We start from the raw sequence: 23,285 nt of genomic DNA, 5'->3' as shown, positions 1-23,285 counted from the left end.
GGCTGGACAGATGGCTCAGTGGTTAAGAGCACTAACTGCTCTTGCAGAGGACCCAGGTTCAATTCCCAGCACCCACATGGCAGCTACAAACTGTCCTTAACTCCAGTTCCAGGGGAATCCAAAGCCCTCTTCTGACCTCTGTGGCATTGCATGACACAGGTGTACTCACATACATGCCAGCAATACACTCATACACATAAAATAAAAATAAAAATAAACATGTCTTAGGCTGGGGATATTGATCAGTGGTAAAAATCTTGCCCATGAGTGAGGCCTTGGGTTCAATATTTAATATTGCAATTACAAAAAAACTTTCTAGGTGTGGTGGTACACACCTTTAATCCCAGTACTCAGGAGGCAGAGACAGGTGGACCCTCTATGAGCTCAACAATAGCCTGGTCTACATAAGTTCTAGGCCAGCTGGGGCTACAGAGAGACCCTGTCTCAAAAAAAAAACAAAAACAAAAAATAAACAAAATCTGTCCAAAATAACAACTATTTGAATATAGAGGCTGAAATATTTTATGTTAACATTTTTTTGAAACAGGGTCTCATGTATACCCAGGCTGGCCTTGAACTTCTGAGCCTCCTGACTGCTGAAATTATGGGCATGTACCACCATGCCTGGTTTATGATGTGGTCCAACACCCCATCTTTTTTTTTTTGAGACAGGGTCTTCATGTAGTCCTATCTGGCAAGGAACTCACTATGTAGACCAGGCTGGCCTGGATCTCACAGCTATCTGACTGTCTCTGTCTCCTGAGTGTTGGGATTAAAGGCAAACGCCACCACACCTGTCCACAATCCATCTTTTCACATGACAAAATTTTCACTCCTTTTATAGTCTTCTCTATGTCTACCATGTGCTGATTTCTGCCTTTTCTCATTTCTCACAGTGATTATCATTATTTGTGAACCAAATAATGCAGCATTTGACTAACCATTCCTTCATGTACTTTTCTAATTGTTCCCTAAACCCATCTTATTTTCCTTTGGTATTAATAGAACATAAATTCCTTGAAAGCAAAGGCCAATTTTTTTTTTTGTCTTTTTGAAACAGGGTCTCCCTGTAGCCCCAGCTGGCCTGGAACTCACTATACCAGACTGGCCCTGAACTCACAGAGATCCACCTGCCTTTGCCTCCCAAGTGCTGGATCTACAGGGGTGTAGTACCACGCCCAGCAAGGCCAAATTTTTTAACATTAGCTCATCTATCCTTTAGACTGCACAACTAGTGAGGAGCTCTTAATAAACACTTAGTGTTAGCCAGGCGTGGTGGTGCATGCCTGTAGTCCCAGCACTTGGAAGGCAGAGGCAGGCGGATCTCTATGAGTTCAAGGCCATCCTGGTCTGCATAGTGAGTTCCAGGACAGATGGGGCTACAAGGAGACCCTGCTTCAAAAAGACAAAAAAAAAAAAACTTAGTGTTTAATTCAATGATATCGTAGAATAAAATTCTGAATACCCTCGAAGGGAAAGTGAAATTGTAACCAAAAGAAGACTCTTGATGCACCAAAACTATAGAATTAGTTTTCTAACAAAGTGATTAACCTTTCTAAGATTTCTAACCTTTTTCACATTCAGAACATATAAGGAAAATGTTAATGTTTATATTAATGGGATGAAAGGAAAAAGCAGACAGGGGTGACCACTGAGCCCTGTGGCCACCCCAGAGACTGAGAGAATCAGCATCTCAGCATCCTGAAACCCCACTGACCTCAGGAGTGGGGTTACATGCTCTGATCTAAATACATGACTTCTATTCTGCACCAATAGCAACAAAAAAGAGTCAAGCATCATGGTTTATGCCTGTAAATTTCATCATGTTGAAAGGCTGAGGCAGGAGGATCAGAAGTTTGAGACCAGCCTGGGCAAAACACCAAGTCCAAAAGAATTAAAGAAAACAATATTAAAGAAAAAGGACCAACTTACATGCAAAAGAGAAAGCTCATTTTCTAAATCACCAAAGGTTCTTGATACAGAAATTGCATCCGTTAAAAAAGATTTCACAGAATGTAGAGATGGCTCAGAGTTAAGAGTATCTGCTGTTCTTCCACAGGACTTGAGCTCAGTTTTTATCACCCATATCAGGTGACCTGTTAACTCCAGCTCCAGGGGATTGGACACCCTTTTCAGGCCTCTGCAGACACCCACACATATGGCATACATTCACACAGACACACATACACATATACATAAATAAAATATTTTTTAATACATATTTTTAAATTTTTATTTATTTTTATTTTATGTATATGCATGTATTGTCTGCATGTAGCTAAGTGCACCCATGTTGTGCAATGTCCTCAGAGGTCAGAAGAGGCTATTGGATCCCCTGGGACTGGAGTTAAGGACAGTTGTTAGCTGTCATGTGGTTGCTGGGATTTGAACCCAGGTGTTCTACAAGAACAACCAGTGTTCTTAACTGCTGAGCCATCTCTCCAGCCCCATAAATAACATGTTTAAAAAATGATTTCACAGCTGGGTGTGGTGGCACATGTCTTTAATCCCAGTAATTGGGAGGCAGAGGCAGGTGGATCTTTGTGAGTTTGAGGCCAGCATGGTCTACACAGCGAGCTCCAGGCCAGCTGGGGATACAGGCTGACCCTGTCTCAAAAAGACAAAAAATAAAAAATAAAAAGCTGGAGAAATGGCTCAGTGGTTAAGAACATGAACTTGCTGAAGACCAAGGACCCAGGTTCAGTTCCCAGCACCCACATGGTGGCTAATAACTGTCCATAACTCCAGTTCCAGGGGATACAATGCCCTCTTCTGGCCTTCTCAAGCACTGCATAACAGGAGTGTACTTACCTATATGCAGGCAAAACACTTATAAAATAAAAAATAATTTTAAAAAGATTATTTCATTCATTCATCAAATTTACTGCACCCTCCTTGCAACAGACTCTACTTAGTGGTCTGTATTCTGTTCATTTCAGTACCTGTAATAATTCTTGACGCTCTCCAGACTTGGAATGTTATATGCATCTAGAAGAAAAAAAGCAAATATTCATTTATACAAAAAGGAAATGGAAACATGTTAATGACTAAAGAAGATAACAAGACTTCCTATAACACTTTAAATGTTAGCGTGTCACTCAGATAATTTTACAAACAATTAGCTTAATAGAACTCTGGAAGCTTTAAGCCACCTACTATACTGCAGAATAATAGGTACATTTAAATTTTGTCCAGAGTAAGACAATTTGAAGTTATTAGACTATACTGTTGCTGGTGCTTGTGTGGAACTTGCTGTATAGCTTAGGTTAACCTCAAATTCTCATTCATCCTACCTCAGCCTCCATAGTACTGGGATGACAGGCATGTGGTACCACACCTGTCTTGTTGCCTCTATTTTAATCATGGGATTCTAGAGTCAGAAAGAAATGAATTCATGTTTGATCTATAACAAGTGCTCTTAAACAAAGATCACTTTGATATATTGGACAAAACCTCTCCTTAAATCTTAAAAAAAATTTCAATGGGAAAGGGGTTACGAATAGGCAGGAGTAAAATTAATGATATCACAGAACACTAATCTGGAAATACAATGATTTCATAGAGTTTGAATGCCTAGCTGCAGTGGCCAAAACTGTTAACCATATTTGACTTGCAGCAATTCACTTTATTTTATTTTTAATTTTTACATTACATTTACTTATTGGGGAGGTTGCACCACAGTGTACAAGTGGTTAGAGGTCAGAAGAAAACTTTCAGGAGTCAGTTCTGTCCTGCCACCAAGTGGAACTGAACTCAGGTCATCAGGATTGGTAGTAAGCGCCTTTCCCTGCCTGAGTCACCTCATCAGCCCAATCCACTTTATTTTTAATGCCCTTATAAAATAAGCTTATAGCTTATTTAAATCAGGTCACACAAATTATTACTGTGAATGCATTTTTATTGCTAAATAAGAGAATAACTATGTTATAGTTAAATCTTAATTTAAAAAACTAACTTCCGCTGGGCGTGGTGCCGCATGCCTTTAATCCCAGCACTCAGGAGGCAGAGGCAGGCAGATCCCTGTGAGTTCAAGGCCAGCCTGGTCTACATAGTGAGTTCCAGGACAGCTGGGGCTACAGGGAGACCCTGTCTCAAAAAGACCAAAAAAACCAGCTAACTTCCTTCCCTATATTAATACAGTATAGAAATACACATATAGACTCATACCATAAGCATTTATGCCTGTACTAGTCAAATAACATTAGTATGATCTCAAAAGTAGCACATGAGCAACTCATAAAAAATCTTTTGATATTTATTGCTTAAATTGTTAGTAATTTGGGTTAGAAACCTTTAAAAAAGACATGGTGGTGTGCACCTTTAATCCCAGCCCTCAGGAGGCAGAGGCAGGCAGATCTCTATGAGATTGAGGCCAGTCTGGTCCACATAGTGACTTCCAGATGAGCTGGGACTAGGTAGACCCTGTCAAAAAAAATACAAACACACACACACACACACACACACACACACACATTGGGGCTAGAAAGAGAGCTCTATGGGTAAAGACACTTTACTCTTAGCCTGACAACCCAAGTGTGATTTCTGGAACCCATATGGTGAAAGGATAGAACCAACTCCTGCAAGTTGTTGTCTGACCTCCTCCATACTCATGCTGTGGCACCTGCACCCACCCAAATAAAATAATTGTAAAAAATAAAATATATATGTATTTATTATTTATTACAAAAGAACTTGGCCAATATGACTCATTAAACTTAGGGCGGAAAAGGGGAAAATGTAAACATATCAGAGAAAGCTGTAAGCCAAATATCCTATTCTAATTTGTAATTCCTAGCTGCTTTGTAAGAACTATTTATAAACAGGGCGTTTTTCTGACCAAACCAATTGCTATGCATTTCGGAAGGATTATCTTTTTAGAATGATAGTTTTTTCAGAACTATGAATAGGTGCTTATCAGCAATGAATTATCAAATAAAGCAGATTAAGTAATAAGCAAGTCAACTTTTTAAAAACTTTTATTTATTTTTATTTTATATATATGAGTGGTCTGCCTTCATCTATGTAAGTACATCCATGTCATACAATGCCTGTGGAGGCCAGAAAAGGGCATCATATCCCCTGGAACTGGAGTTACAGATGGTTGTTAGCTGCCATGTGAGTGTTGGGAACCAAACATGGGCCTTTGGAAGAGCAGCCAGTGCTCTTAACCTTCAGCTATCTCTCTAGCTCCATAATGAACAAGTCAAAATTTATAAACAAACTATGATCAAGACTTCTGGGGAAAAGCTATTTCCTCACGAACACAGAAATGATCCTCTAAAAAAGTGAAGGGAGTATCCATGTGTGGGGATTGTGTACAATTAACTTTAATTTTCTTAATGTATTAAAATTCTTTCTTTGCATAGGTTAAGGTACTATAGCAGTCACTGTTTAGATGTTCTTGCTTCTTGCTGTGTGTGTTTTTATAGTAGATGGAATCCCACTCAAACTGGTCAACAGCCCATAGAAAACATGGTGCAGAGACCTGAAAGTTCAGTGCCTTGCCACAATGGGAGGAAGATCATCCCACACCTACTACCCCCTCCAAGGCACAGGGACTTTTGCAGAAGAGGTTGGTGGAAAGAATGTAAGAGCCAGAGGAAGAGGTGGAATGTTAACTGGAAATGTTCTCCGACCACTATTCTGGCAAGCTATAGTCATACCTCCTTCCCACTCTCATCAAGGAGTCAAGGGAGGAGTCAGTTACCCCTTCTACACAATCAGTCAACCTTAACTGCATATGGGGGGAGGGGCAAAGAATATATAAGCTGAGAACAGCAGGAGTCACCTCTCTCACAATTTTGTGTGGCTGTCGGGAGGTCAGAGGATCTGTATTTGAGTGTGGACTTTAGGGTGCAGCCATAAATGTGGGGTGTCCACTCTTCTGTAAATAAACTCCTACCTTATGCTCTGTTAAAAAACATAAAAAATTCTGGGGCTGGAGAGGTGGCTCAGCAGTAAAGAGCACCGATTGCTCTTGCAGAGGACTCGGGTTCAAGTCCCAGCACCCACATGGTGGCTATGAACCGTCCTCTTCTGACCTCCGTGGCACTGCACGACACAGGTGCACTCACATGCAGGAAATACACTCATACACATAATACAAAAATAATAAATAAAATTTTATAAAAAATAAAATTCTTTCTTTGCAAGATATGGCTTTATGGATTTTTCTTTCTTTCCTTTCTTTCTTTCCTTCTCTCTTTCTCTCTCCTTCCTTCCTTCCTTCCTAGACATCTGGAACCCCCTATGTAGCAGAGAATGATCTTGAATTTATGATCCTCTTGCTTTGTAGGAAGTGCTGCTACACCCAGTATGCAGTTTTGAGGAATCAAATCAAGGCCTCACACATGCTAGGCAAGTACTCTACCAAGTGAGCTACACCCCACAGGCCCAGTTCTATGGATTTTCACAAAAGTCATGTATTCAAGACCACAATCAAAATACAGAACAGTTTAATCACCCCCCAAAATCTCTTATGATACCTTTGTAATCATTTTCTCCTCCTATCCCTACCTCTGGCAATCAAAACTGATTCTCTGCCTATAGTTTTGCCTGATTGTCATATAAACAGCTTCATGCAGTATGAAGACATGATTTTGGCAGAAGGTTTTCTTCCATGTAAAGAAAATACCATTGCAACTTTCATCTCAGAGGCTAACAGTGGCATCTTTAGTTTTAAAATCATGTTATAGCTGTGTGTACAAGATAGAGCCTTACTATATCTAAATTTATGTTATAATTTCCTACTTTATAATTTTACAACTTAAATTGGGGAATTTATGTTCCCGAAGGAAAAAAAAAATGTAGGCTTTATTATACCTGGCTCTTGGCTCTTACCATGATTGCCTCTGATATCCAGCCACTTGGTTTTTTCCATGACTCTTGTCCTCTTCAGAATTCCCTGGTAAGTTTGCCATTCTACTTCTTGTTGCCTGGATCCCAACTGTTCCTTTGTTTTGGCATCTGTCAGGTCACCTGTAGGATTAAACAGAATTATACCATAATGTAAAATAAACTCCAGGGGGCTCAATTTTTTTAAAAAAAGCACACAAAAGGAACAAAAATTCTTAAACCACTCAACATAATCACTTAGCATAATCACTTAGAAGTCCTCATATATCCAAAAGCAAGCCATTTAAGAAGATTGTCTCAGCAAGGGCTCTGTTTAGTGTTGGTTAACAAATGCCTATTTAACTTTTTGAGATAGTAGAAGCCAGTTGTGAAAGAAAATGTCTTTAAAGAGAGCAATAAAGGGGCTTGAGAGATGGGTCAGTGGTTAAGGCCACTGGCTGCTCTTTCAGAGAACCCGGGTTTGATTCCCAGCATCCACATGGCAGCTAACAACCGTCCATAACTCCAGTTCCAGGGGATTCAACACCCTCTTCTGACCTCTGAAGACGTTGCATGACATGTGCACACTTGCATAGATGCAGGCAATATACTCATACACATAAAATTTTTAAAAAGAGAGAGCAGTACAAAATGCAACTTAATAGGGGCTAGAGAGATGGCTCAGAGGTTAAGAACACTGGTTGTTCTTGCAGAAGACCTGGGTTTGAATCCCAGCACCCACATGGCAGCTAACAACTGTCCATAACTCTAGTCCCAGGGGATGCAACAGCCTCTTCTGACCTCCAAGGGCACTGCAGGACACAGGTGCACTTACCTACATGCAGGCAATACATGCATACACATTAAAAAAATAAATTAAAAACAAAACAAAACAAAATGCAACAATAGACAAACAAAATTAAACTCCTTTATGAGGCATTGTAACATTCTGGCAGGTGCCTATTATCTATTACTTTCCAAACCCCAAATCAGGGTATGTGATGTCACCAAGCATTATTTTCAGAGCAAAAATCAATCTGGAAGGTGTGGTTTGAACAATGAAATGCCAAAATTTCTAAGAAACTAAACAGAACACTTGAAATAGGGGCCCGTTCATTAACAGAGAACTGATAACCCCATCTTTAACAGTAGAGGTGTTTGGTAGGGTGAGTGGCAGTAAACAACAGATGCTCTTTGAAGGTCTTTCTCCCAAGACTTTTGGAGCACATGTTCAAGGGATTGAAGAGTCTAAAAAATCCAGTCAAGAAAAGTACCAAGAGATGGAGAGTCACCTCAATCCTCAAACAACTGAAAATGTATGATTAACTTATATGCAAAGAAAATGGAAAGTTGGCAAAGGAGAACTTTTGATTCCTGGTTACAGGGCTTACCCTAACTCTCAAATCCAGCAAAAGCAAGAACCATCACCAAAACACAGACAGAAATATAGCAGACAACACACTGTCATGAGCACCATCAGCCTATTTCTACTGATTTGACAAAACCTTGATATGGCGAAGCATTTAGTTTGGATCCAGATTCCATTATCCTTAGACAAAGGCAATTAGAAGTCCCATTGCCTCTACCTCAAAGGGTTCACGGGGCTCTGAACACACCACGGGAACCAATGAGGCCCTGGCTAGGGTTCCACGTCGGAGCACAGAACACCACCACAGCGCGGCAATCCTCCCTACCTGTGGCTAGGACGAGAGCTGGTTGAATGGTGTCAATAGTTTCTGAACAGAACTTCTCTAAGTCTACCGCTCTGCCTGGATCTCGAAACCTGCTCAGGTGAATGTCGGATATCTGCCAAAAGCAGGTATTGAACAGAGACAGATACTATCAGGAAGAGGCAACGTGGGCAGGGGTGGCCCGGCAGCTCAGGCGGAGGTGCAGAGCACCAACACTCCCAGGACCTCACGAGGCCCGAGCCCTGCCTGGCCTCCGCGAGCAGCGCTTCAGAGCCTCCCCGCCGCCCCGGGCTCCCGCCGCCCCGGGCCCCCGCCGCGTCACCTGCAGACCCCAGAAGATGTGGCCGTTTCCCGGGCCCGGCGCGGGCTGCGGCCTGGGGGCGCCTCGAGGCCTCGGCAGCGGCGACGGCGGCCCAGCCAGGCCGTAGTGCTCCAAAAGCAGGGCCGCCAGCGTCGCAGCCGCCAGCCCCGCCACCACCCTGAAGGCCAGCACCGCTGCCATCACGCCACCCTGCCCGCGCTGTGCGGCCAGGCTCCGCCGCACTTCCGGACTCTACGGTAGCGGGCCGGGACCGCGCAGCCACCTCTCCGGCGCCGTGCCCCGGGCTCCGCTGTCCGCCGCTCCGTTTGCAGAAGTAGGAGGCGAAAAGGAAAGCCAAACTAAAGCCGTAGACGGCGGCCGACGGGAGCCGGCAGGCAGCGCTGGACTTGCAGCTGGGAAGCGGCGAGACTCGGCTCTGCCTGGGCCAGTCATTCCTGACCCTGGCGTGGCCTCTGCACCAGTAAAACGAAGTTAATGATACCTTCCGTGCATGCGGACTTGGGGGTTGTTAGGAGAATCAAAGTGAGTCTGTATGAGGACGCCTCTTAAATTTCTATGCAAATATGACAGGTGGCTCACTCTGGCCTCTTCTGGAAACAGCATGATCCCACAGGCTTTCCAAATCTTGTGAAGATTATCTTTTCCTTAACCTGATTTTATATGTACTTGATTATATGATATTGTGACACTGTGATATGCCTTTCAATAAATAACATATTTCCTATAGGCCAAGAGTAGGAAGGTTCAGGCTAGACCTTATCTAGCCACTCCCTTATTGTTGGTTTTCAATTGTTTATCATGTGTTGCTGTTCTGAATAAGCATTCTTATATAGTGTATTGTATTTTTTAAATTTCCTTTATTTCCTTGGGATATATTGCCATTGGGGTTTATGCCAATTTTGGCTCATTAAATACTTTTTCAGCATCTCTGGACTATAAGTCATTGATCTAAACAGAAAACATCAAGAACCATAAAAACCATGGCCCATTATCTTAGAGGCATATATGTGCTAGAGAAATATACAAGTAGTGTAGTATAAGAATGATATGTTGGCCGGGCGTGGTGGCGCGCACGCCTTTAATCCCAGCACTCGGGAGGCAGAGGCAGGCAGATCCCTGTGAGTTCAAGGCCAGCCTGGTCTACATAGAGAGTTCCAGGACAGCTGGGGATACAGGGAGACCCTGTCTCAAAAAGACAAAAAAAAAGAAAAAGAATGATATGTTATTTGCTACAAGAGACTACAAGCTATAAAAGGTTATACCTTTTATATGGAGAGACAGCTAGGCAGTTAAGAGCACTTACTGCTCCTGCAGAGGACCCAATTTAAGGTCTCACTACCCACCTGGCAGTTCACAACCACCTATAACTTCAGTTTCAGGGGACTCAATGCCCTCTTCTGCTCTCCTTAGGCACCAGGCATGCACACGGTGCACGTACATGCATACAGGCAGGCAAAACATTCATATGCATAAAAATAACATCTTTAAAAAATGAAGATGATGGGAAGGTTAAATGGGGAGGCATATCTCTGGAAAGAATCAGGAAATGTTTAATTAGGAGATGGCATATAAAGATGTATAATATTTCTGACTGATGGAGATTGATTTGGAGTGAGAAGAACCACTTTTCACCAAGAACTAACAACATAACTGGAAGCAGTCAGATAAGAAAACACAAGACATGTTGAAGAAACAATTTCAATTGGCATGGGCTATGTTCTACATGGAGGAACAGTGGTAATTAGAAAAACCCTTGGCTTGAGCCACATGGTATAAGGCCTCTATAAATGCCAAGAGTGAAGATAACAGAATTCTGCTTTGGAAAGGTGGATCTGGCAATAGTATTGTGACCCAAATGGGCAGAGCACAGGTATAAACAGAATCCTTCCAGAAAAATCACAGTAATAAAGACCTAAGAAAGAAGATGGGAGATTAGAAAAAAGGGGTCAGTTGTAAAAAAAGTAATTGTAAATATAGAAATTAAGGGGACTGGGGATGTAGCTCAGTGGTACAGCAGTTTCCCTAGCATATGCAAGGGCCTGGGTTCAATCTCGGGCATGCAAGAAAAAAAAAAGTGCCAAAATGAGGAACCCTAGTGACTGAGAGACCAGGGTGATAGTGTTATCTGTTGGAAGTGCTGCCCATATCAATAAAATAATCATTATTTTTTGCATGTGCAAATGTGAGGGCACACATATATGTACATGTGCTTGTGTGTGTACATGTGTATGAAAGCCAGAGAGTCATGTCCAGTGTCTTAATCATTCTCCACCCTATATATTGAGGCAGGACTGCTCAGTTAAACCCAGAGTTCACTGATTCGGCTAGTCTAGCTAGCCAGCTTGCAGGAATCCTGTCTCCAACTCCAATCAAGCACTGGGATTACAAACCGGTCACCACACCCACCCTAGCAATTATGTGAATTCTGGTTGTGGGGTGGGGGTGTTCTGAATTCTGGTCTTCATGCTTGTGGCAGTAAGCACTTTACACACTGAGTCATCTCCCCAGCCTCAGATAATTATTTTTGGTTTTAATACCATACTACCAGCATCTGGATGAGCATTTCAGATCCAAATTTGGAAGATATGATTGACATGACCTGATTTCAAATACAGGCAACGTGAAATGCATTTGGAAAGGCCTTACAGGAAATGAAGAGAAGTGAAATCATTTAACAGGATAGGATGAAGAGGCTATGTGATGACAGAAACAGACATACCATTAAAGAATCCTGGACAGAGAAACAAGGTTCAAAGTCACAAAGGCCAACATTCGGAATTTCACATACTGAACTGTACTTCCCTGGAAATGATCAAAGTGAGTAGGAACAGAAATTTATTTAATGATGGCTAATGATTCTCCAGGAAAATACTGGTTTGACCAGCTAATCACTATAATTCTGTATAAAAGAAGGCTCTAAGTCTCTGATAGTCAACAACTAAGGGTCAATACGTTACTTGTTATCTCATTAAAAAAAAGCAGACAGCAATTCACCATGAAAGCCACCTTACCTAGAGCTAGAGAGAATTTGACAATACAGTGTATATTGTCACCAATAGCATAAATTGAAGTGATTCTCATAAACATAAGATGTAGAAATTGTGTTAAAATCCCTATTTCTTCTTCTGAAATTGTTAAATTTTTAAAAATAATTTTATTGAATTTTTGTGTATTTCATACATAAAATCATCTTTATACCCCCTTCCCCTTTGACACCCTCCTATAGCCACCCCACTGGAATTCATACATTGTATCATTTGTATTAAGGCCTATTATGTAAAGTTAGTGTCCTGAGATGTCTCTCAGTACAAGTTCATCCACTGAGGTTTAGTCAGCCTATCTAGAGTCTCTTCAAGAAGATCTGCTCTTTCTCACCCAGCAGTAATCAGCTGCCAATAATTCTTTGACTAAATTGGGGCTTTTGGTTCATTTCCACAATTCTGTGCTGGGGACATTGTTAATTTTTTGTTGTTTTGGTTTTTTATTCTTGTTTTGAGACATGGTCTACCTGTAGCCCCAGCTGACCTGGAACTCACTGTGTAGACCAGGCTTGACTTGAATTCACAGAGATCCACCTGCCTCTGCCTCCTGAGTGCTGGGATTAAAGGTGTGCACCCCCACGCCCGGCATTGTTAAAATTTTAAATGTGATATTAACTCATTGTTCTATGAAGTAATTTCTATGGCAAGCTGAAGTAATTTAATCAAAACTGGTAGTTTTGTGTGTAAAGACTTACAAAATTTTAAAAAATTTGTAATAAAATACACATGAAATTTACCACCTTAACCATTTTTAAGCCTACAGTTTAGTAGCATTAAGTACCTTCATACTATTGTGAAACTATCACCATCATCCACCTGCACAATTCTTTTTTGATTTTTTATTTAATTTTTGCTATTTTCATATTATATAATTTGATGGTATTTAGATTCCCTCCCCACACCTACTTTATTACCCGCTGCCCAATTTAATGTATTCTACTAAGGCCTATAGAGTTTAATTTGTGTCTTCAAATATCTTTCAGTGTGGGTCCATCCACTGGAACCTGGTTAACCTACCAAGAGTCTCATTCTTGAAAGAGATTATCTCTCTCCCTCCCAGCAGCCATCTATTGCCAAAATTTCCTTAGGGTGGGTTGGGATTTCTTATCCACTTCATCACGTCTATGCTGGGATTCTGCCTGGTTTGAACTTGCATGGGACTTGTGCATGCTGTCATCATTGCTGTGAGTTCATATGAGTAACTGACCAGCTGTCTGGAAAATTCTGTTTCCTTGTGGTCATCCACTACCTCTGGCTCTTACATCTTTCTGCCCCTTCTTCCAAAATGATCCCTGAGCATTGGGAGGCAGAAGTTTGATACAGGTGTCCTATATTCAGGGGTAAGCGCTCTGCAGCCTCTTATTCTCTGGACCCTCAAACAATATTGGCTATTTCCCTTGTTAGTTACCCACCATAACTTGATGGTAAGACCCTATTGCTGAAGACAATGCATACATAAGCAGTAGAAAAAACAAGGAGAAAGCAAGCTAGTGCTGAGTTCAGTGCTTCATCTCTATGGTTAGCTTTCATAGTGCTGGAAAGTGCTATGCATGCTACAGGAAGTGAAAAAAATAATCATCAGCCTTACCCAGCTGTGAATACTGTGACCTACAACTGGCCTGGCAAGATATGCAATAGTGGCATGAATATTATAGGAATAACCAACCATTCCCTAATTGGATTTAAGGTCTACATCATAGGATACAGTCCATACCTGACATTGATATCAGGCTTAGGAACCTGAAGCTAGACAGGTCACAAGACACAGGGGAGAGCCTAATACTAGTTTTCTACAAAGTAGTTATGGTAATAAACTGACTCCTAATGACTTATTGTTACATCCATAGATTAATGTATCGCTCAACTCTCAGCAGATGGTGATCAACAAAGAAACCCACAACTCTTCATTATCCTTCATGAAACGATGCCCATTAAACATTAACTCCTCTCCCCTCCATTCTTACTCCAGCCCTGGCAAACATCATTCTACTTTATATTTTTGTGAATGTGACTGCATAGAATCGATTCGATTCTTAGAATCATGCATTTGCACTTTTGTGTTTGGTTCTTTCATTCAACATGATGCCCTCAAGTTCCATCCATGTTTAACATGTGTCAGAATCAGAGTTGTTGTATGTATATTCTGCATTTCATTTATGCATTTGTCTGTTAGTGGACACTTGAATATTCTTACTTTTGGCTACTGTAAGCCATTTCTAAGTTATTTTATTAATTATCTAAGAAAATTCTGTGGTTGAATCAAAAAGAAAATGGCCATATAACCACTATGGATTAAGATAGTCAAGGCAAGTCTCAATAATATTAAATCCATTCTTTATATCCACTTTAAGCATATGGGACAGGTAAAGAGATGATCATAAAAGCTGCTGTCTCTCACATTTCTGTGGTATGCATGCTATCCTGCTACTCCTGCAGTGAGACATGAATCCACAAAACTCAAAAAAAAATGCAAAGGGGGCTGCAAAGATGGCTCAGTGGGTAAGAACACTTGTCACCAAGCCTGATGACCTGGGACCCACATGGTAGAGAGAACCAACTCCAGTAAGTTATCCTCTAATTCACCTCCCCAACACACACATACACTAATGAACTAGCTAAATAACTGAAATTTTAAAATGTTTTTTAAAATGCAGAGGACTAGGCCGGGTGTGGTGGGGCATGCTTTTAATCCCGGTACTTGGGAGGCAGAGGCAGGAGGATCTTTGTGAGTTTGAGGCCAGCCTGGTCTACATAGTGAGTTCCAGGACAGCTGGGGCTACAAGGAGACCCTGTCTCAAAAAAGATTTAAAAAAATGCATTTAACGCCCTTACCAAAAATTAGAAGATGCACCAACCTCAGCAATTAAACTTAAAAACAGCATAGAAATAATTTGGTTCTATTTTTAATACTTAAAAGTTAGCTGGGCGTGGTGACACACACCTTTAGTCCCAGCACTCAGGAGGCAGAGGCAGGCGTATTTCTGTGAGTTCAAGGCCAGCCTGATCTACATAGTGAGTTCCAGGACAGCTGGAGCTACAGTATAGAAATAGTTTGGTTCCATTAAAAAAATATTTTTTTTTATTTAAAAAAGAAACACATCGTGCTAGTGCTCAAACCCAGGGTTTTATACGGACAGCAAGGACTCTACCGACTGAGCTGCAGCCTCATCCTCTTAAAGTTGTCTTTTTGTTACTAGATTTAAGGTGCTCTAGTAAATACTGTGAAAAATTATGTTCTGTCTGAATCAATAAGGGTGAAAGATGACATAGGGAATAAGATTCACAGTGGGAAAAATTCTTCTTTGTTCTTAATATTCTGAAATACATAAGGTGTCACTCAGTCCTAGGTAAACAGAACATGGAATTTTCAGGGAATGAATGAATGGACTTAATTAGTAATTGATTTAATTAATATGATTGATTTAATTTAGTTAATTAACTAATTAAATTAAATTTAATTAATTTAATTAATTAATTGACTGGTTTGTCAGCTTTCCAAACACAAGCTATTAAAAAATGGAAGAGCAGAAACCCTCCATCAAGGATACATTTTCTTTTGAAAACTGGAAAAAAATATACTAAAAACACTAAAACATGAAAAACTACTCTAAGACCATAATGAATTTTTTATTATTTTTTATGTGTATTCATGTATTGCCTGCATGTAGGTAACTGCACCCGTGTCATACAATGCCCACAGAGGTCAGAAGAGGCTGTCGGATCCCCTGGGACTGGAGTTAAGGACAGTTGTTAGCCGCCATATGGGTACTGGGATTTGAACCCAGGTCTTCTGCAAGAACAACCAGTGTTCTTAACCACTGAGCCATCTCTCCAGCCCCCATAATGAATTTTTTTTGGTCTTTTTGAGAGAGTCTCCCTGTAGCCCCAGCTGTCCTGGAACTCACTATGTAGACCAGGCTGGCCTTGAAATCACAGAGATCCACCTGCCTCTGCCTCCCCAGTGCCGGGATTAAAGATGTGTGCCACCACACCTGGCTCCATAGTGAATTTTTAAAAATTCATTTATCTAAAGAAATGATAAATGAGTCATATTTAGTAAGAATTTATCTTCCTGGAACTATCTTTTTTTGATATGAAAAATTAAAGCTTTTAATACAGAAAAAAAGTACAAGAGAGTTGTAAGGAAAATCACAAATTTCTTAATCTACAAGGAGCTCTTTCTATCAGTAAAGAAAATCACAAAAGCTTAATAGAAAGATACACCAAGCACAATACTGGTGAATTCATGAATGAAGAGGGAAGTTGGTAAATACCTAAAATTCATTCCATCCTCTAATAGACACATTAAGTCCAAATTTTATCTTTCAATGACAAAAACTAAAATGAATGCTATCAAAACTTGATAAAGGTTCTGGGAAAGTTGAAAGCAAACTGGAGTAATAAACAGGGAATGCCTTCTGGAAAAGACCTTTGCCTTCATTTCCATTGCTCTGTAATAGTACACGACAGGATTATCAGTCAACACATGCACATTCCTTGCTCCCTCCAGTCCTATTGCCCCCAACACAGGTTCATAATACATGGGGTAAAAAACATACTAACCAGGACTCTACACATACACATATACATGTATATACAAATATATGTATTTTGTACACCAAAATATTAAACATGATTAAATATAAATAGTGGTTCAATCCTTAGCACTGCAGAAAACCTAGATGGCAACATTTTGATGGCAAACTTTACTTATTTTCTAATGTTAATATTGCTTCAATCATATAAAACCTCAGAATTCAGTCAGTTATTTTTAAATTTAAGAGATTATTCAAATATGGTTTCCATTTGTGAATACAAACTATAGAATATAACAAAAAGAAAAAGAAGGTAACACATACTTTAGTTCATGGAAAATAATTCAATAAGCAAGAACTTAGTTTTTTCTTTTTCCTTTTTAGAGGGTCTCAACTGTGAGGCCTGCTGGCCTAAAACTCACAGGTAGCACAGTCTACCCTCAAACACTCATCAATCCCCCTGCCTTAGCCTTCTGAGGCAACCACTGCACCCAGCTCAAGAATTTAATTCTTCAGTGTCATCTTGAAAAAGAAGTATAGATATCACAGAAATTTTAAAGGATATTTTATTCCTCTAAAATACTGAAAAAAACTAATATGAAAAAGTAATTTCAAAAAACTTCCAAACTAGAAAACCCTAAAATGACTATTTCTGAAGACTCGGTTTTGTCTACCATTATCAACAAAGCATGAAGAGGGAGATCTGTTACACGTTCATAGTTTTGTCATGTTCATAATTTTGGTATGTACCACACCAAACCTGCATCAAATGTTTATAACTGTGACATGTTTACAGTTTTTTATAAAATTTATATTAATAAAATGTCTTCAATTTTGATGTGTACTGTTGTCACATCATAATTCTGTTTCTTCTCCATAGCTATTTATTATACCCCTGCCTACCCTTCTTAACAGCAGACACTTCTAATGGAATATACACTACCGTACTGTTGCCATCAACAAAAGCCAGGTCACCAGCCTCGAAGTAATACTCTATTCACTTCCAAACCAGATTCAGTATACTGTCATAAATTAAGTTAGAATTCTTTACCATTAGCTGTAAGGAACTTGGGGATTAAGTTTACGTTCCAGTCTCTTCCTCTCCCCATAGATGCTGGTGGTTTTCCTGGTAATTTAAATCTTTTGTATAAATCTTCCAGTGGCGTTATAGATGCACTTTCGCCTCCATAGTAGGGGTTTTGGTCCATGTGAAGAACATTTTTTCCGTTCACTGACATTATGCCTGACAGGATACATTCCGTCACGCCGGTGCCCAGCACAGTCACATCATATTCCTTATTCATGGTGCAGGAAGGAGCGAGTGTAGGGGCTCTGCGACCACCCTAGGGAGAAGGGGGGAGAGGACTCAGGCCATTCTGTGGAAAGGAAAGACCTGAGGAGAGGAAAATCTGCTGATGAGGCGAGGCCCGCTGACACTCACATGGGAAGAGAAGAGCCGGGTCCCTGGAATTGTCTCATTGCAATCAAAATCAGTGAATCTCACCTGATTTTACTTACTTTTTAAACACCTGTAAAATATACACATTTGACACAGCCACATGCTGCTTCTTTTTCCATTTTCTTTTCTTTTCTTTTTTTTTTTTTTTTTTTTTTTTTTTTTTTTTTTTTTTTTTTTTGGTCTTTTTGCAATAGGGTCTCCCTGTAGCCCCAGCTGGCTTGGCACTCACTATGTAGACCAGGCTGGCCTTGAACTCACAGAGATCCACCTTCCACCTGCCTCTGCCTCCCAAGTGCAGGGAGTAAAGGTGTGTGCCACATTCAAATATAGATCCTGTAACTTCCTGCCAGCCGCACAAAATGGTGAGAGAGGTGCCTCCTGGAGTTCTCAGCTTATATATCCTTAGCCCATTCCCCACACGCAGCTATAGTCAACTTGATTGGGTAGGAGAGGTAACTGACTCCCCCCTCAACTCCTTGATGAGTGTGGGAAGGAGGAGTGACTATAGCTTGCCAGAATAGTGATTGGAGGACACTTCCAGTTAACACTCCACTCCTTCTTCTGGCTCTTACATTCTTTCTGTCAACCTCTTCCACAAAAGTCCCTGAGCCTTGGAAGGGGTGGTAGGTGTGAGATGAACTTCCTCTCATTGTGGCAAGGCACTGAACTTTGAGGTCTCTGCATCATCTGTTTTCCATGGGCTGTTGGCCCATTTCAGTGGGATTCAATCTACTATAAAAACACAAACAGAAAGAAGCAAGAACATCTAAACAGAGGCTGCTATAATAACTTTACCTATGGGTATAAACACCAATGCTTGGACAGTACTTGAACAGGTGCATCACATCCATCTAACAAAACAATTGCAGTGCTTCCCACTGGGGTCTATATTCTCCCCTGCCACAGGGGGTTGGCCTAGTCTACAGTACCAGATGTATGTTCCACCTCTAGGAGCAGGCATTATATCCAATCGAAAATTTGCTGGTTGCACATATACCAGACACTCCACTAGTGCACCAGCAGGAACATCTCATTTGGTATGTTGATAGTGCAACATGTAAGGTCCATCATTGAGCAGAATTATAGAGGACAATTCTCCCCCAGTCATCTGCATGTTACCTTTTGGCACCATGAAAGCCACCCATCCAGTGTCAGGGAGTTTCCAGCTTAGTTCAAGCTGGATTTCTCCCTCTCCTGTGCTCACATCAAATAGTGTCTTCAGCAACAGGGTTCTTCTGTCCACTTCTGGTGTACAACCAACATTATTGGCAATGGCCTTATTGTTTTGGGGACCTCTAAGGCCCCTCAGGCCAACAGCTCATAGGTGGGCAACCCACCTCTGGCACTGGGATTTTCATTTAACAACTGTATTGCTTCTGGAAGGGATTTTTTTCCCATCTCTACAGGGTTCCTTCTGTGCCTAAGGCTTTTTTTCTTTCTTTTTACTGTGTATCTGGAGAATTTGTTTCCCTTTATCCCCATAGTTCCCTGCATAGCCTTCCTTCCTCGCCCTTCCCTTTAACTACTTGTTACATATTTCTCCCTTAGTAACACATTTATCCCACTATTCTCCCTTGGGTTCCCTCTTTCCCCCTACCTCCCTGTTTCCCTTCCATATCATGGTCCCTGCAGTTGCATCAGGATATGCACTTGAAAGTTAGATTTTACTTCTGATCATAGCTTTTTGTTGTTGTTGTTCTTGTCCTTTTTTTTTTTTGCTGTTGTTGGATTTATTACAGGAAGTTGACTGCCAAGTACTGTATGATATCCCCAACTGTTACTAGGAGGTTACGTTGGTGAAGTCAAGTGAGAAGGTGAGAAGGAACACCCATGGTTTCTGCAGGCAAGGTTCAAAGGGTCTTACATGCCTTCACAGGCCAGGCTAAACAGGTGGTCAGAAGATGGCATTCCTTACCAACAGGCTCCAGGTACCAAGTCACAGCCATATGCAAACAGGGTGGGCTGAGCAGAGTGCCACTGTACAGAGAGGACCTGGCCTTGGCCCATCCATCTTTTCCCTTGTTTGCCATGCTACTGCTGTCAGATTATAGCATCCTAGGCAGGCCTTGTGCCCTTTCTGGAAGGGCAATGTTGCAAACATTTCCAATGCCTAATTATTTCAAGATACTTTATTTTTAAACGGGCTGCAGGGATTGACTGTGTTTTCATTCTTTTTATAATTAATTGTTCAAGGCTGGGCATGGTGGTGCAGGCCTTTATAGTCCCAGCACTCGGGAGGCAGAAGCAGGTGACTCTCTGTGAGTTCAAGGTCAGCCTGATCTACATACCGAGTTCCAAGCCAGCTGGGGCTACAAGGAGACCCTGTCTGAAGAAGACAAAAAAAAAAAAATTAATTGTTCAAGTTAGCATACAAGCTGATGGGTTTCACTATGGCAGTTTCATACATAAGTGTCATTATATTTCACTCTTATTCACCCTCTTCACCTTTGGATCATCAGCTTTTGGCCCACTCTGCCTTTGTACAAGCTACAAATGCTTGCTCAGCAGCTGAGGGGCACACATTAGTATCATGTCTGAAAAGTGAATAAAAATCCATATAAAACAAATATTCAAAGTTCCCATAGGAACACAGGTGTGATCCCCCCCAACTCCTAGTCTTCCATATTGCTGCATCTGTGCCAACCCTATTCTTACAAAGGCATTTCAAAACTAGCAGTAATTAAGTTAAATGGTCCCCCCAGATCCCTTAATTCAAGCTACACTTGCAGGTAACAGCTACAAGAATGGCATCTACACATTGATACTATCAGAAGCACAGGCTGCTGGGTGATGGTCCATCCCGCCCTCCTGAACACAAGACGTGGGCAGAGTGCTGACGTCCTGCTCCTCTACTTTCGGTGGGAAGTCATGATTTTGGATTTGCTTCATGAGTTGCCACATTGGTTGTGACATCACATAATAGATAGTGGGCCTCTGGAATCCTTTGAAAGTTGAAGCAGCAGCAACCATGTGTGCACCCATGTTTTCAAAGAGTATCCAATCACCCACGTGCATTTCAGATAGGTTACAGCATTCAACAATCCATTCTAGGCCATCACACGCTGTTCCCCATATGCTGGATGAGTAATACTTCTCAACTGGTTTAGGTCTCTTCTGTAGCAGGGGCTTTACATGTGCATGATTGTAAAGGATGCAATTAAATGATCCATATACTCTGTCATTCACATAATACATAAAAGTTTGCTCATTCAACTCATCTTCATCATCAGAGCTGGTCTGCTCCTTCAATATGAGTTTTTTGGCAATGATATTAACTGCAAGCATGAAAGCTGATGCAACAAAAATATCTGCTTGGCTCAGCTATGATTCTCACTCCAGAGTCTGATGGAAAATACTTGTCCAGAGCTGGGTTGATCACACTGGTGATCTCTTCAAATTTAAGCTTCCTATCCTCAGATCCAGAAAAGCCACCACCAATATCAAGCAGATACATGCTGAAACCAACTTCAGCTCCCATGTCAAAGACACAGCGGGTATCTGATACTGCTTGCACAAAGGTCTCTGGAGCAGTACAGCCACTCCCCATGTGGAAGCTGACACCAATGACATCAATATTTACCCCTTTTGCCCATTCCAAAAGAAGTGTGCTGGTTTTGAGTGTGGCACCAAATTTAACACTGAGGCAACAAACTGCTTTGGAATCATCAGTGGCAATCCCCCAAACCAACTTTGCTTTCAGATGTGCTCTGGCGACTCAACTTCACTATCAAAAGTCATCATCTGGACGCCATTACTGGCAGCATAGTTAATTTGAGCACTTGTTCACAAGGATTTGAATAGATAATCCTCTCTGGAGGGACCCGGAGGCTCTGTACCAACTGGATTTCAGTCTTGCTCGCACTGTCAAATCCCATCCCTATGGCAGCTAGGGTGTTCACTATGGCTCTGCTGTCATTACATTTGACAGCATAAAAGGGGGTTACACGGGGAAGAGATTTTAACCACCTGAGATGTTTCTTTAGAATGTCTCCGAGGTCTGTGACATAGAAAGCATCCTTATCATCATCAGAAGAAACTTCATGAATTTTTTGGTCTAGGATGTCCTTGGCAATAAAGCCTTCATCGAGGCTCTTCCTTTTTAAACTCTTCCTTATTAAAGTTGTTCATGGTTTCTTGGGGTACCTCTCACAGCGCCCGGGCGATGCGGGCCAACCCCATGGAGATGTCGCCGCCGAGCCGCAGCCGGAGCCGGAGCCGCAGCCCGATCAGTGGCCACTCGCCGCCGCACAGTCAGCCACCTCAATCCCTCCCGCCGCAGACACCAGCCTCAGGTTGGCACCAAGCTGCTGGCTGAGGCCGGCGGCGGTGGCGGCTGCAGGGATTGACTGTGTTTTCATTCTTTTTATAATTAATTGTTCAAGGCTGGGCATGGTGGTGCAGGCCTTTATAGTCCCAGCACTCGGGCGGCAGAAGCAGGTGACTCTGTGAGTTCGAGGTCAGCCTGATCTACATATCGAGTTCCAAGCCAGCTGGGGCTACAAGGAGACCCTGTCTGAAGAAGACAAAAAAAAAAAAAATTAATTGTTCAAGTTAGCATACAAGCTGATGGGTTTCACTATGGCAGTTTCATACATAAGTGTCATGATATTTCACTCTTATTCACCCTCTTCACCTTCGGATCATCCGCCATCGCTCCTACTGGTCCCCTCCCTCCAAATAGTCCTCCATTGTGTCATGTCACATATTCAGTTGTGACATGTCCTTTCTTTTTCCCACAAGGTCCTCTTCCTATTCTCATCACACACGCACACAGACACACAGCAGGGGTGGAGTGGTGGGGGATCTAGGCGCTGCATATGAGAGAAAACAGTATTTTTCTTTCTGAATCTGGCTTAGTTCATTTAACATAATGATTTCCAATTCCATCCCTTCTCTTGAAAATGTCATGATTTCATTTTTCTTTTTTTTTAATTATTTTTTGTGTATGTATGAGTGTGGTGTTTATGTGTGTGATGTGTATGTGTGGAGGCTCATGTACCTGTGAGTGCACAGAGGAGGCCAGAGAAAGGTTTTGGATGTCCTGCTTGATCATTCTCCTCTTTATTTCTCTGAGACAGGCCCCAAAGATCTCCCATCTCCAACATTCCATAGCACTGGTGTGGGAAGCGAGCACAGCTGAATCAGCCAGATGGCGCCCTGGCTGGCTGCCAAACCTCGTGCTGTTTACTCCAACTCTTGGCTGATTGCCAAGGCTCGTGATTCCTGCTTGCTTACTCCAAAGTATGGAGAGGCCAAACAGGTGCTGCCAGCCTGATGATCTTGCTACGTGCCTATGAGCTACACTCTGCCTGGCCGCTGCACGTGTGTGAGCCCTGATTGGTACCGGCTGGGGGGAGGGCTGTTGGAAAACGCTATATAAAGAGCTGAAGTGTGTAATAGAGA

At 41.6% G+C, this 23,285-nt stretch overlaps 1 protein-coding gene and 1 pseudogene across 5 annotated transcripts in view; both read right to left on the bottom strand.

Moving 5' to 3' along the window:
- The window catches only part of Tmem62 (transmembrane protein 62), a 71,501-nt gene that overhangs the window by 35,370 nt on the left and 12,846 nt on the right, over positions 1 to 23,285 (bottom strand). For 2 of the 5 annotated variants that reach the window (XM_008846836.3, XM_029570247.1), the window contains exons 1-4: positions 8,848 to 9,737; positions 8,529 to 8,640; positions 6,841 to 6,978; positions 2,943 to 2,988 (exon numbers count right to left, since the gene is read on the bottom strand). In XM_008846836.3, coding sequence (XP_008845058.1) covers positions 2,943 to 2,988; positions 6,841 to 6,978; positions 8,529 to 8,640; positions 8,848 to 9,027 — 476 coding nt within the window. In that variant the 5' untranslated portion in view covers positions 9,028 to 9,737. Of the gene's footprint in view, positions 1 to 2,942; positions 2,989 to 6,840; positions 6,979 to 8,528; positions 8,641 to 8,847; positions 9,738 to 17,474; positions 17,767 to 23,285 lie in introns of those variants that run through there. The other 3 variants (XM_008846837.3, XM_029570248.1, XM_029570249.1) reach the window with 3 other exon arrangements.
- On the bottom strand, positions 20,360 to 22,206 carry LOC103744965 (annotated as a pseudogene).

This window comes from Nannospalax galili, unplaced genomic scaffold, assembly GCF_000622305.1.
Source record: "Nannospalax galili isolate Female #2095 unplaced genomic scaffold, S.galili_v1.0 scaffold342, whole genome shotgun sequence".
Taxonomy (NCBI): domain Eukaryota; kingdom Metazoa; phylum Chordata; class Mammalia; order Rodentia; family Spalacidae; genus Nannospalax; species Nannospalax galili.
This window is presented reverse-complemented; position numbering and strand designations above follow the sequence as displayed.